Source organism: Oncorhynchus keta, chromosome 17 (genome assembly GCF_023373465.1).
Source record: "Oncorhynchus keta strain PuntledgeMale-10-30-2019 chromosome 17, Oket_V2, whole genome shotgun sequence".
Lineage (NCBI taxonomy): Eukaryota > Metazoa > Chordata > Actinopteri > Salmoniformes > Salmonidae > Oncorhynchus > Oncorhynchus keta.
The window spans coordinates 53,317,378-53,333,171 of NC_068437.1; the positions used below are offsets into that span (position 1 = coordinate 53,317,378).

General features: G+C 47.3%; 1 protein-coding gene across 2 annotated transcripts in view; it reads right to left on the reverse strand.

The window, feature by feature from the left end:
* The window catches only part of LOC118382422 (cGMP-inhibited 3',5'-cyclic phosphodiesterase 3A-like), a 251,175-nt gene that overhangs the window by 25,081 nt on the left and 210,300 nt on the right, over positions 1–15,794 (reverse strand). For both annotated transcript variants that reach the window (XM_052466553.1, XM_052466554.1), the window contains exons 6-7: positions 1,984–2,057; positions 458–600 (exon numbers count right to left, since the gene is read on the reverse strand). In XM_052466553.1, coding sequence (XP_052322513.1) covers positions 458–600; positions 1,984–2,057 — 217 coding nt within the window. The remainder of the gene's footprint in view (positions 1–457; positions 601–1,983; positions 2,058–15,794) is intronic.

The following is a 15,794-nucleotide window of genomic DNA, read 5'->3' on the forward strand; positions in this document are numbered from 1 at the left end:
ATGGTTGGTGGTGCCAATCTACAAGCACTGAATGTTATGTTGTTAGTAAATTAACTTTTGTCTTCTGAGGTGGTTGTGCCTCTGCCTGAGGAATAAGCCAATAATAACCCTCAAGTCCAAATCTAGACAGCCAGCTCCACTGTATTTTTTTATTTTTTATATATATATTTTTTTTAACCTTTATTTAACCAGGCAAGTCAGTTAAGAACATATTCTTATTTTCAATGACGACCTAGGAACAGTGGGTTAACTGCCTGTTCAGGGGCAGAACGACAGATTTGTACCTTGTCAGCTCGGGGGTTTGAACTCGAATTATCAGGTGGAAAAGAAAACCAGCACTATTCCGGACCTCGTAGGGTAAGGGTTGAATACCCCTGGCCTAAAAGATTTAGACCTAGAAAGAAGTGTGAAAAAGAAAACTAGAGCTACCTCTACGGTTGCTGTGGCTGTTTCTCACCTCTGCAGGTAGCATGATGAGCATTTGGGGGGTGTTTTTGCCCCCTTCTGCGTCCCCCTCCTCTGTCGGCGCTACGTCGCTGCTGTCGCTGTGGTTGGCCTCGTGGGTACTGTCGTAGTCTGACGATGCCACCACCTGATCCTCTGATTGGGGTACAGAGAAAGCGTTACCATGGAGATGGGACAACACCTTCAAAGCATTCAACACTGCTGCAAAAACACATCACACATCTCTGTTGTGAGACAGGATCAGCCTGGTATCAGATCTGCTCGTCTTGTCTTCCCAACTAACTCCTATGGTCATTGTCTCACCATGGAGACGGGATTCTCACAAAGCATTCAGCACTGCTGCAAAGAATCCAATATTGCTACAAAGCATTCAGCACTTCTTCAAAGCATTAAACACTGCTACAAAGCATTCATCACTGCTTCAAAGCCTTCAACCCTGCCGCAAAGCATTCAGCACTGCTGCAAAGCCTTCAACCCTGCCGCAAAGCATTCAGCACTGCTGCAAAGCCTTCAACCCTGCCGCAAAGCATTCAGCACTGCTGCAAAGCCTTCAGCCCTGCCGCAAAGCATTCAGCACTGCTGCAAAGCCTTCAACCCTGCCGCAAAGCATTCAGCACTGCTGCAAAGCCTTCAACCCTGCCGCAAAGCATTCAGCACTGCTGCAAAGCCTTCAACCCTGCCGCAAAGCATTCAGCACTGCTTCAAAGCATTCAGCACTGCTGCAAAGCATTCAGCACTGCTGCAAAGCATTCATCACTGCTGCAAAGCCTTCAACCCTGCCGCAAAGCATTCAGCACTGCTGCAAAGCCTTCAACCCTGCCGCAAAGCATTCAGCACTGCTGCAAAGCACACACACAAGTAATATCCACTCTGGGACAGGAGTATCCATTTCATACAATCATTGTCCTCTCTAGCACAGTTCCTGTGATGGACGCATAACCAGGCCAGAGCAGTACAATACAACTTGGCTCAATGATGTGGAAGGAAAGGTAACACTGGCAGAGATGACAAGCTAAACCAGGGGTGTCAAACTCAAATACCCAGTGGGCCAAAATGTAAAACCTGAACAAAGTCACGGGCCAACATTGAACAAATTAACCTTTTAATATGGACCCAAACAAGTTTTGCTTTAACATTGAATATGGAACAAGCATCGCTTATTACCATACAATATATAATTTAATGATGTTGCTATGACTACTGTCACAGAGGAGAGAGCGTTTCTGGGTCCTGTCCTGATTGGCGCGCGAAAACAGCAGAGCATTATGGGATTCGTAGTATTAGTGGTGAATGCGCTGTATAATACCGGCGGGCCAGCTCTAGTAGTAATTTGGTATTGTCTCGCGGGCCAAATATAATTACCCCGCGGGCCAAATTTTGACACCCATGAGCTAAACGATAGAAGAAGAGTCCATGAGTACAGTACAGCTCGGCTCAATAGTTTGAAAACGGTAGTGGTGAGGAAGGGGAAGGTATCACTGGCAGAGATGAGAAGCTCAGTTAAAAGGATGGTTGTACCTGTCCGGTGGATCCTGTCCCCTTTGTCCATGGATCCCTCCCCATGGCTCAGCTTTATGTACGGTCTCCCACAGCTGTGGTAAAGGAAAGTTAGAGGTCAGAGGTCAGACAGAAGTGAATATAATATATAATAATAATATAATAATAATGAATATCTTTTCATCAAGTACATCTATCAATGAATGGCGCTAGCTCTAAGATATTCTGGGCACCTAAATGTGCCTTATTAAAACACTGGCCTGAGAAACGTTTTGATGTGTACTGTACAGTGTGTCTATGACATACAGTGCTTTCGAAAAGTATTCAGATCCCTTGACTTTTTCCACATTTTGTTACATTACAGCCTGATTCCAAAATAGATTAAATTTTTAAAAATCCTCAACAATCTACACACAATATCCCATAATGGCAAAGCAAAAACTGTTTTTTAGACATTTTAGCAAAGTTATTAAAAAAACAAACAGAAATACCTTATTTACATAAGTATTCAGACCCTTTGCTATGAGACTTGAAATTGAGCTCAAGGTCCTTGGTCAGGGAAAACCAGACTGAAGCCACTCCTCAGAAGAAGGCACATGACAGCCCACTTGAAGTTTGCCAAAAGGCACCTAAAGACTCTCAGACCATGAGAAATAAGATTATCTGGTCTGATGAAACCAAAATTGAACTCTTTTGCCTGAATGTTAAGCGTCACATCTGGAGGAAACCTGGCACCATCCCTACGGTGAAGCATGGTGGTGGCAGCATCATGCTGTTGGGGTGTTTTTCAGCGGCAGGGACTGAGAGACTAGTCAGGATCGAGGGAACAATGAACGGAGCAAAGTACAGAGAGATCCTTGATGAAAACTGCTGTAGAGTGCTCAGGATATCAGACTGGGGCGAAGGTTCACCTTCCAACAGGACAACGACCCTAAGCTCACAGCCAAGACAATGCAGGAGTGGCTTCGGGTCAAGCCAGAACCCGGTCTTGAACCTGATCAAACATCTCTGGAGAGACCTGAAAATAGCTGTGCAGCAACGGAAAGAGCTTCAGAGGATTTGCAGAGAAAAATGTTGGAAACCCAAATACAGGTGTGCCAAGCTTGTCATCAATTCCAAATAACGATGTGACATCACTTGATCAACACTATTCTACGGCCCAGATTCTATTGTGTTCTAAAGGAGTCAGTTAGAAGACGTGAGGAGAACCATTTGAGGCAAAGGAACAATCGTTTCATCATGCACATCATGAAATCAAGTTAATATTTCCCAGCTCTCTCTCTCTCTCTCTCGCTCTCATTCTCTCTCTCGTATTGCTTGGCAGACTGTTCCGTCCAACAATCTCTGTAATCTCTAAGCAAACTCATACCACAAAACAAACTGAAAATGCTGAAATTCAACATGACTTCAGTGAAGGAGCAAATATGAATAAACCCCCCCACACACACAAACAAGTGTTGAAAAAATCAGTTTGTTGTCTGTGGCTCCAGCTGTCAGTTGGTCAGACAGTTTACTGGTTTCCTACTGGGCTGTCCACCCATTAAAAATAGCATGGTTTCCTACTGGGCTGTCCACCCATTAAAAATAGCATGGTTTCCTACTGGGCTGTCCACCCATTAAAAATAGCATGGTTTCCTACTGGGCTGTTGACCCATTAAAAATAGCATGGTTTCCTACTGGGCTGTCCACCCATTAAAAATAGCATGGTTTCCTACTGGGCTGTCCACCCATTAAAAATAGTCTGGTTTCCTACTGGGCTGTTGACCCATTAAAAATAGCATGGTTTCCTACTGGGCTGTCCACCCATTAAAAAGAGCATGGTTTCCTACTGGGCTGTCCACCCATTAAAAAGAGCATGGTTTCCTACTGGGCTGTCCACCCATTAAAAATAGCATGGTTTCCTACTGGGCTGTCCACCCATTAAAAAGAGCATGGTTTCCTACTGGGCTGTCCACCCATTAAAAAGAGCATGGTTTCCTACTGGGCTGTCCACCCATTAAAAAGAGCATGGTTTCCTACTGGGCTGTCCACCCATTAAAAAGAACATGGTTTCCTACTGGGCTGTCCACCCATTAAAAAGAACATTCACAGAAGCTGAAATAACATTTTTAATGAATGAACTTTATGAATTAACCCATTAACACGAACGCACAGAGAAATCTGAACACAAAATAAAACAAAATAAATCAGAACCACTGAAGCATGAACTGACTTTAAACGGACTAATAGGGAATGGCTCAAACATGGAAATACACACACACACGCACACACACACACACACACACACACACACACACACACACACACACACACACACACACACACACACACACACACACACACACACACACACACACACACACACACACACACACACACACACACACACACACACACATTCCTAACACAGGGTCTCTTTTTGTTTCAAGATTTATGATGAGACTTTGGATTGAGTTGACAGCAACATCCAATTATTTGGATAATGGTGTCATTAATTGGTGTGGGACTAGTCACTGTCTGCGCAGAAAACTGAACTCTCCAATTCTTCAAAATTTCATTAAAAGCAACTAAATTCATTTAAAGCTCTTTTAGCCCCCAACCGCCTGTCCCCCCCATCCGCCTGTCCCCCCATTCGCCTGTCCCCCATCCGCCTGTCCCCCCAACAGCATGTCCCCCCCATCCGCCTGTCCCCCCCCATCCGCCTGTCCCCCCAACAGCATGTCCCCCCATCCGCCTGTCCCCCCATCCGCCTGTCCCCCAACAGCATTTCCCCCATCCGCCTGTCCCCCATCCGCCTGTCCCCCATCCGCCTGTCCCCCAACAGCATGTCCCCCCATCCGCCTGTCCCCCATCCGCCTGTCCCCCATCCGCCTGTCCCCCCATCCGCATGTCCCCCAACCGCCTGTCCCCCATCCGCCTGTCCCCCATCCGCCTGATCCCCCATCCGCCTGTCCCCCCATCCGCATGTCCCCCCCAACCGCCTGTCCCCCCATCCGCCTGTCCCCCATCCGCCTGTTCCCCCATCCGCCTGTCCCCCATCCGCCTGTCCCCCCCCATCCGCCTGTCCCCCATCCGCCTGTCCCCCCCATCCGCCTGTCCCCCCCATCCGCCTGTCCCCACAACAGCATGTCCCCCCATCCGCCTGTCCCCCCATCCGCATGTCCCCCCAACCGCCTGTCCCCCCCATCCGCCTGTCCCCCATCCACCTCTTCCCCCATCCGCCTGTCCCCCCCATCCGCCTGTCCCCCATCCGCCTGTCCCCCAACAGCATGTCCCCCCCACCCGCCTGTCCCCCCCATCCGCCTGTCCCCCCCACCCGCCTGCCCCCCCAACTGCCTGTCCCCCCAACTACCTGTACCCACAACCGCCTGTCCCCCAACCGCCTGTCCTGCCAACCGCCTTCGTAGCCGACAGCCTGTCCCCCAACCGCCCGTCCCCCCAACAGCCTGTCCCCCCCAACCGCCTGTCCCTCCAAACCGCCTGTCCCCCAAACCCAAACGCCTATACCCCCAACCTCCTGTCCCCCAACTGGCTGCCCCCCCAACCGCCTGTAACCCCAACTGCCTGTCCCCCAACAACCGTCTGTCCCCTGAACCGCCTGTACCCCAACTGCCTGTCCCCCAACAGCCTGTCTCCCCAACCGCCTGTACCCCAACCGCCTGTCCCCCCAACTGCCTGTCCTCCCAACTGCCTGTCCCCCCCAACCACCTGTCCCCCCCAACCGCCTGTACCCCAACCGCCTGTCCCCCCCAACCACCTGTCCCCCAACTATCTGTCCCCCAACTGCCTGTCCCCCCCAACCACCTGTCCCCCAACTGCCTGTCCCCCCAACCACCTGACCCCTCAACCGCCTTCGTAGCCGACCACCTGAACCCCCCAACCGCCTGTCCCCCCAACCACCTGTTCCCACAACCATCTGTCCCCCCCCAACCGCCTGTCCCCCCAACCGCCTGTCCCCCTCAACCACCTGTCCCCCAATCATCTGTCTCCCCAACTGCCTGTCCCCCCAACCACCTGACCCCCTCAACCGCCTTCGTAGCCGACCACCTGAACCCCCAACCGCCTGTCCCCCCAACAACCTGTCCCCCCCAATTACCTGTCCCCCCAACCGCCTGTCCCCCAACCGCCTGTTCCCCCCAACCATCTGTCCCCCCAACCATCTGTCCCCCAACCGCCTGTCCCGCCCATCCGCCTGTACCCCCAACCACCTGACCCCCAACCACCTGACCCCCCAACCGCATGTACCCCAACCACCTGTCCCCCAACCGCCTTCGTAGCCGACCACCTGACCCCTGAAAATAACGGACTAACTGTTTCCCCTGCAAAACTTTCAAACATGTTTTATTCCAAACCTGCTAGGCACACACACACACTCACACAAATACACACACACACACACACACACACACACACACACACACACACACACACACACACACACACACACACACACACACAAACGCACACACACACACAAACGCACACACACACACACACACACAAACGCACACACACACACACACACAAACACACACACACGCACGCACACACACACACACGCACACACACACGCGCACACAACACACACACACATATACACATACACGTGCACACATACATACACTGGATTGACCGTGCAAACTGCAAACACAACAGCTCTGTCTTTGTTGTGTGCTCAGGGTCATTAGGCTAAGGGTGGGTACCTAACCCCTGACTGAAACATTTCCTCAGAACGAGACACACTACAAGCCTTTGTGCCCTGTGTAACACCATGCTTTAAGGGGCTAATCTGCACTTTAAACAATAACAAAGTGTTCTCCCCGCCACTCTTTCAGTAAAAAGCTGAGGGTTCGGGCTAGAGAAATGTAACCAATCTCAAATTCATAGACGGGCGCTATGGATGCAAGGACCGAGGATACATTATATGAAATTATAGTTTTCAACCATGTTTTGAGGGTAAACAGTCCGAAAATAGATGTAGCAACAGCAGATTGCCCCTTTAACTGCTGTCATTTCCTCTACTCCAGGTTCTTCAGCATTTGGGAGGAGCTATTCTAACTTAAACCATCTAAAGTGCATCAGACGGCAGCTGAGAGATGTGTTTAAGAGGTTTCTGGTGTCCTCAAAGTAACTTTCACTTGGGGTTGGATGTATGTTCAGGAAAAAAAAATACTATAAAGTTCTGTATTGTATATTCTTCGTCCAATCAGTTTGTGATCTGTCTGAGAGGGAAAGCTTCGCTGGGTTGTTGGGTCCGTGTGGTTCAGCTCTGCTTTGTTTTCAGCCTTGGGCCTAGATTCAATACGGACAACGGAATATCCGCGTTATAGCGTGATTGATATTTAAAGGTCGCTTTTGATTAAGCCGACATATGTAGCATTTACTGTGAATGTGGTCTTGTGAATGAGGTAATATTGATTTAAAAAGATAAATAGCCTTAAAGGGGGAGGGGGTAGATTGAATCTAGCCCTTAGTCTTTGTGGTTCTAGTCAGTCAGTTAGTCAGTCAGTAAGTAGTTTGTTTGGGTCTGTTTGGTTCTAGTCAGTTACTCCGTAGTTTATTTGGTTCTAGTCAGTTAGTCAGTAGTTTATTTGGTTCTAGTCAGTTACTCCGTAGTTTATTTGGTTCTAGTCAGTTAGTCAGTAGTTTATTTGGTTCTAGTCAGTTACTCCGTAGTTTATTTGGTTCTAGTCAGTTAGTCAGTAGTTTATTTGGTTCTAGTCAGTCAGTAAGTAGTTTGTTTGGGTCTGTTTGGTTCTAGTCAGTCAGTCAGTCAGTAGTTTATTTGGTTCTAGTCAGTCAGTAAGTAGTTTGTTTGGGTCTGTTTGGTTCTAGTCAGTCAGTCAGTCAGTAGTTTATTTGGTTCTAGTCAGTCAGTCAGTAGTTTATTTGGTTCTAGTCAGTTAGTCAGTAGTTTATTTGGTTCTAGTCAGTCAGTCTGTAGTTTATTTGGTTCTAGTCAGTCAGTCAGTAGTTTATTTGGTTCTAGTCAGTCAGTCAGTAGTTGATTTGGTTCTAGTCAGTTAGTCCGTAGTTTATTTGGTTCTAGCCAGTTAGTCAGTAGTTTATTTGGTTCTAGTCAGTCAGTCAGTAGTTTATTTGGTTCTAGTCAGTCAGTCAGTAGTTTGTTTAGGTTTGTTTGGTTCTAGTCAGTCAGTCTTTCACGCCCTGACCTTAAAGATCCTTTTTATGTCTCTATTTTGGTTTGGTCAGGGCGTGAGTTGGGGTGGGAATTCTATGTTTTGTGTTTCTATGATTTTCTATTTCTATGTTTTGGCCGGGAATGGTTCTCAATCGGGGACAGCTATCGTTGTCTCTGATTGCAAACCATACTTAAGGTACCCTTTTTTTGTGGGAAGTTAACTTTGTTTGATGGCACATAGCCTTAAGCTTCACGGTTTGTTTTGTTGGCGTTATTTCGAATAAAAGAGAAAATGTTCCCCCCCAACCGCCTGTCCCCCCTCCCGCCTGCTCACCACGATGCACCTTGGTCTAGTTCTTTTAACGGCCGTGACAGAACTTCCCACCACCAAAGGACCAAGCAGCATGGTCAGAGGTATGAGACAACCTGGGAGGAGTTAGAGAGGTGGTCGGTCAACCCAGGGAGAGTGCCAGAGCCCGCCTGGGATTCTATGGAACAGTGCGAAGAGGGATACCGGAGAATGGAGTTGGCGAGACGAACACTGCTGGCAAGGAAGCCCGAGAGGCAGCCCCAACTTTTTTGTGGGGGGTGGCACACGGGGAGTGTGGCTGAGTCGGGTTGGAGACCTGAGCCAACTCCCCGTGTCGGGCGTTGTACTGGTCAGGCACCATGTTATGCGGTGGTGCGCACGGTGTCTCCAGTACGCGTTCTTAGCCCGGTGCAATACATCTCAGCTCCCTGCATCTGCCGGGTTAGGGTGAATATCCAGCCAGGACGGATGGTGCCAGCCCTGCTCTCCAGACCTCCAGTACGTCTCTACGGCCCAGGATATCCTGCGCCGGCTCTGCGCACTGTGTCTCCAGGGCGTCTGCACAGCCCAGTGCATCCTGTGCGTGCGCCCAGCACGTGCCGGGCCAAAATAACCCTCCAGCCAGGACGGGTTGTGCAGGCTCTTAGCTCGAGACCACCAGTGCGCCTCCACGGCCCAGTGTATCCGGTGCCTCTGCCAAGGACAGGGCCTCCTGTATGTCTCTCCAGCCGGGTGAGTCCTATGCCTGCGTCTAGAACTAACTCTCCCATATGTCTCCCCAGCCTGGTGAGCCCTGTCGCAGCTCCACGTACCAGATTGCCCATACGTCTCTTCCCTCCAGTGATGATCCATGGCAAGAAGCCTCCAGTGATGATCCATGGCAAGAAGCCTCCAGTGATGATCCATGGCAAGAAGCCTCCAGTGATGATCCAGGAGAAAGAAGCATCCAGTGATGATTCAGGGCACGAAACCTCCAGTGATGATCCATGGCACGAAGCCTCCAGTGATGATCCATGGCATGAAGCCTCCAGTGATGATCCATGGCATGAAGCCTCCAGTGATGATCCAGGAGAAAGAAGCATCCAGTGATGATTCAGGGCACAAAACCTCCAGTGATGATCCATGGCACGAAGCCTCCAGTGATGATCCATGGCAAGAAGCCTCCAGTGATGATCCATGGCAAGAAGCCTCCAGTGATGATCCATGGCAAGAAGCCTCCAGTGATGATCCATGGCAAGAAGTTTCCAGTGATGATCCATGGCCCAGAGCCTGTAGTGATGATCCATGGCACGAAGCCTCCAGTGATGATCCATGGCATGAAGCATCCAGTGATGATCCATGGCAAGAAGCCTCCAGTGATGATCCAGGAGAAAGAAGCATCCAGTGATGATTCAGGGCACAAAACCTCCAGTGATGATCCATGGCACGAAGCCTCCAGTGATGATCCATGGCAAGAAGTTTCCAGTGATGATCCATGGCCCAGAGCCTGTAGTGATGATCCATGGCAAGAAGCCTCAAGTGATGATCCATGGCACGAAGCCTCCAGTGATGATCCATGGCACGAAGCCTCCAGTGATGATCCATGGCACGAAGCCTCCAGTGAGTAGTCATGGCAGGAAGCCTCCAGTGAGGAGTCATGGCACGAAGCCTCCAGTGATGATCCATGGCACAAAGCCTCCAGTGAGTAGTCATGGCAGGAAGCCTCCAGTGAGGAGTCATGGCAGGAAGCCTCCAGTGAGGAGTCATGGCAGGAAGCCTCCAGTGAGGAGTCATGGCACGAAGCCTCCAACGACAGTCTCCAGTCCGGAGCCTCCAGCGACGACCTTCTACAGTCCGGAGCCTCCAGCGACGACCTTCTCCAGTCCGGAGCCTCCAGCGACGACCGTCTCCGGTCCGGAGCCTCCAGCAATAAAAGAGAAAATGTACGCTCAACAGGCTGCACCTTGGTCCAGTTCTTTTAACGGCCGTGACACAGTCAGTAGTTTGTTTGGTTCTAGTCAGTCAGTCAGTAGTTTGTTTGGTTCTAGTCAGTCAGTCTGTAATTTGTTTGGTTCTAGCCAGTCAGTAGTTTGTTTGGTTCTAGTCAGTCAGTCAGTAGTTTGTTTGGTTCTAGTCAGTCAGTCTGTAATTTGTTTGGTTCTAGCCAGTCAGTAATTTGTTTGGTTCTAATCAGTCAGTCAGTAATTTGTTTGGTTCTAGTCAGTCAGTAATTTGTTTGGTTCTAGTCAGTCAGTCAGTAGTTTGTTTGGTTCTAGTCAGTCAGTCAGTAGTTTGTTTGGTTCTAATCAGTCAGTCAGTAATTTGTTTGGTTCTAGCCAGTCAGTCAGTAGTTTGTTTGGTTCTAGTCAGACAGTCAGTAGATTGTTTACTTCTAGTCAGTCAGTCAGTAGTTTGTTTACTTCTAGTTAGTCAGTCAGTAGTTTGTTTGGTTCTAGTCAGTCAGTAGTTTGTTTGGTTCTAGTCAGTCAGTCAGTAGTTTGTTTGGTTCTAGTCAGTCAGTCAGTAGTTTGTTTGGTTCTAATCAGTCAGTCAGTAATTTGTTTGGTTCTAGTCAGTCAGTAGTTTGTTTGGTTCTAGTCAGTCAGTCAGTAGTTTGTTTGGTTCTAATCAGTCAGTCAGTAATTTGTTTGGTTCTAGTCAGTCAGTAATTTGTTTGGTTCTAGTCAGTCAGTCAGTAGTTTGTTTGGTTCTAGTCAGTCAGTCAGTAGTTTGTTTGGTTCTAATCAGTCAGTCAGTAATTTGTTTGGTTCTAGCCAGTCAGTCAGTAATTTGTTTGGTTCTAGCCAGTCAGTCAGTAGTTTGTTTGGTTCTAGTCAGACAGTCAGTAGATTGTTTACTTCTAGTCAGTCAGTCAGTAGTTTGTTTACTTCTAGTTAGTCAGTCAGTAGTTTGTTTGGTTCTAGTCAGTCAGTAGTTTGTTTGGTTCTAGTCAGTCAGTCAGTAGTTTGTTTGGTTCTAGTCAGTCAGTCAGTAGTTTGTTTGGTTCTAATCAGTCAGTCAGTAATTTGTTTGGTTCTAGTCAGTCAGTAGTTTGTTTGGTTCTAGTCAGTCAGTCAGTAGTTTGTTTGGTTCTAATCAGTCAGTCAGTAATTTGTTTGGTTCTAGTCAGTCAGTAATTTGTTTGGTTCTAGTCAGTCAGTCAGTAGTTTGTTTGGTTCTAGTCAGTCAGTCAGTAGTTTGTTTGGTTCTAATCAGTCAGTCAGTAATTTGTTTGGTTCTAGCCAGTCAGTCAGTAATTTGTTTGGTTCTAGCCAGTCAGTCAGTAGTTTGTTTGGTTCTAGTCAGACAGTCAGTAGATTGTTTACTTCTAGTCAGTCAGTCAGTAGTTTGTTTACTTCTAGTTAGTCAGTCAGTAGTTTGTTTGGTTCTAGTCAGTCAGTAGTTTGTTTGGTTCTAGTCAGTCAGTCAGTAGTTTGTTTGGTTCTAGTCAGTCAGTCAGTAGTTTGTTTGGTTCTAGTCAGTCAGTCAGTAGTTTGTTTACTTCTAGTCAGTCAGTAGTTTGTTTGGTTCTAGTCAGTCAGTCTGTCAGTAGTTTGTTTGGTTCTCATCAGTCAGTAATTTAACACACACACTTTGTACACAAAGCCTTGTCTCACTGATGCGCTGTCTGCTGGACCTGCACCGCACGGCACTGAGGTCTGGCCACTTGTGAGCTAAACAGGACTAGACAATCATCTGACCACACACACACACACACACACACACACACACACACACACACACACACACACACACACACACACACACACACACACACACACACACACACACACACACACACACACACACACACACACACACACACACACACACACACACACACACACACACACACACATTAGCAAGCAGTAGGACGAGCCATGGTAACATTAGATAGGAGACTAAATACTCTCCTGTAGCGAACTGAGTTTTTGTACTGTGTGTAGTTGGACCTTAAGGAACCGTCTATGGAACAGTATCAGTCTAAAGAGCATCATTATTCTCTGACATACAGTTCTTTGCAGCACCATTCAATTACCAAACTGTTTTGGTTTGCCAGGACCTACACGAGTTAGGGGTGAGATGGAGGAATTGTTTTGGTTTCCCAGGACCTACACGAGTTAGGGGTGAGATGGAGGAACTGGTTTGGTTTCCCAGGACCTACACGAGTTAGGGGTGAGATGGAGGAACTGGTTTGGTTTCCCAGGACCTACACGAGTTAGGGGTGAGATGGAGGAACTGGTTTGGTTTCCCAGGACCTACATGAGTTAGGGGTGAGATGGAGGAACTGTTTTGGTTTCCCAGGACCTACAAGAGTTAGGGGTGAGATGGAGGAACTGTTTTGGTTTGCCAGGACCTACAAGAGTTAGGGGTGAGATGGAGGAACTGGTTTGGTTTCCCAGGACCTACACGAGTTAGGGGTGAGATGGAGGAACTGTTTTGGTTTGCCAGGACCTACACAAGTTAGGGGTGAGATGGAGGAAGAGCAGGATGGGAAATGGAGGTATCACTGTAAAAATAAAAAATCTAGTTGTTTCAACGAATTATTATTAAGTAACTGGTTCCACAGACTTATCCTTATCCTCTGCAGCAGAGGTAACTCTGGGTCTTCCTTTCCTGTGGCGGTCCTCAAGAGAGCCAGTTTCATCATAGCGCTTGATGGTTTTTGCGATTGCACTCGAGGAAACTATAAAAGTTCTTGAAATGTTCCCGGATTGACTTAGCTTCATGTCTGGAAGTAATTATGGATTGTAATTTTTCTTTGCTTATTTGAGCTGTTTTTGCCATAATATGGAATTTTACCAAATAGGGCTATCTTCTGTATACCACCCCTACCTTGTCACAACACAACTGATTGGCTCAAACACATTAAGAAGGAAAGAAATTCCACAAATTAACTTTTAACAAGGCACACTTGTGAATTGAAACACATTCCAGGTAACTACCTCATGAAGCTGGTTGAGAGAATGCCAAGAGTGTGCTTAGCTGTCATCAAGGCAAAGGGTGGCTACTTTCAAATATAAATATATTTCGATTTGTTGAACATTTGTTGAACACTGGTTTCTACATGATATGTAGCTGCAGGTAGCCTAGTAGTTAGAGCGTTGGGCCAGTAACCGAAAGGTTGCTAGACTGAATCCCCGAGCTGACAAGGTAAAAAATCTGTCGTTCTACCCCTGAACAAGGCAGTTAATCCACTGTTCCTAGGCCGTCATTGTAAATAAGAATTTGTTCTTAACTGACTTACCTAGTTAAATAAATCTGTGTTATTTCATAGTTTATGTCTTCACTATTATTCTACAACGTAGAAAATAGTTTACATTTTTTTTTTTAAACATTGAATGAGTAGGTGTGTCCACACTTTTGACTGGTACTGAATGAGACAAGATGAGCAAGCACATCATTTTACGTTGACTGACTTTTTGCCTTAAGTTTTCTCAAGTTGGAGCTAAATTTGGGGCAACTAAACATTTTAAGTCAGGTAACACTTTAACCCGAAAAGTTGTGTAAAGTAAACAAAAAAACGTCTGTGGAACTAGTTACTTAATAACAATAATGGAGGATGGATGAGGGGAAAGGCAGGGAAAGAACAGAAGGGTCTCTATTGTCTAATACATTCCGTGCTTCACCCTTACCCTCAAATCTGTAGGATCTTAATTGTGATATTACCATCTAGGTTTTTCCTCCTTCATTTTCCATCGTGTCAGCATTCAGTAACGTACTAATTTAAGCAGAAATAACGCCAACTTTGAAGCTTTAAAGCTATATGCTCCTTATCAGTGCAACCAATCTGGATGTGGTTCTGGATAGAGAGGCCCTCCTACTTCCATTCAGTTGAATACCTTTCTCCCACTGCACTAAACACACACACAGGCACATGCACACACACGGGCACATGCACACACACGGGCACTAAACACACACACAGGCACATGCACACACACGGGCACGTAGACACACGCACACACTCTAAACAGCACTGCTGTTGTTATCTTCTCCACATCTGGAGCTAGTGTAGGTATTAGGTTGATTACTGGAAGAAGGTAGACGGACTAGCTAGATTACTGGAAGAAGGTAGACGGAGTAGCTAGATTACTGGAAGAAGGTAGACAGAGTAGCTAGATTACTGAATATAGGTAGACGGAGTAGCTAGATTACTGAATGTAGGTAGATGGAGTAGCTAGATGACTGAATGTAGGTAGATGGAGTAGCTAGATGACTGAATGTAGCTGGACGGAGAAGGTAGATTACTGGAAGAAGGTAGACGGAGTAGCTAGATTACTGGAAGAAGGTAGACGGAGTAGCTAGATTACTGAATATAGGTAGACGGAGTAGCTAGATGACTGAATGTAGGTAGAGGGAGTAGCTAGATGACTGAATGTAGCTGGACGGAGAAGGTAGATTACTGGAAGAAGGTAGACGGAGTAGGTAGATTACTGGAAGTAGCTAGATGGAGTAGCTAGATTACTGGAAGAAGGTAGACAGAGTAGCAAGATTACTGGAAGAAGGTAGAGAGAGTAGCTAGATTACTGGAAGAAGGTAGACGGAGTATCTAGATTACTGGAAGAAGGTAGACGGAGTAGGTAAATTACTGGAAGTAGCTAGACAGAGTAGCTAGATTACTGAATATAGCTGGACGGAGAAGGTAGATTACTGGACCTAGGTTGATATCGGAGTAGGTAGATTACTGGAAGTAGGTAGATTACTGGATGAGGTAGATTACTGGAAGTAGGTAGATTACTGGATGTAGGTATATTACTGGAAGTAGGTAGATTACTGGATGAGGTAGATTACTGGAAGTAGGTAGATTACTGGATGAGGTAGATTACTGGAAGTAGGTAGATTACTGGATGAGGTAGATTACTGGACGTAGGTAGATTACGTGTGTGCACATCTGTGTGTGTGTGTGTGTGTGTGTTTGGGAGGGGGTTGGGGGGTTGCTTGTAGAGTTCAATCAGAGTTTATTGTATGCCTCAGAACATTTAGATAAGCAAAGCGCAGGAATTTATGAGAAATCTCAGACCACATAACGATTATTCTTTCCTATCCTATCAAAGGAGGTTAATTTAACAACATTTACTTTGGTTCATATTTTCGGGAAGGGTTGTTTGTGACAACGGGTGAGTGGGGGGTTTGAGTGGGGGGTTTGAGTGGGGGGGGGTTTGAGTGGGGGGATTGAGTGGGGGATTTGAGTGGGGGGTTTGAGTGGGGGTTTGAGTGGGGGGTTTGAGTGGGGGGGCGTTTGAGTGGGGGGGGTTGAGTGGGGGGTTGAGTGGGGGGTTGAGTGGGGGTTTGAGTGGAGGGGTTTGAGTGAGGGGGTTTGAGTGGGGGGTTTGAGTGGGGGGGGTTTGAGTGGGGGATTTGAGTGGGGGGTTTGAGTGGGGGATTTGAGTGGGGAGG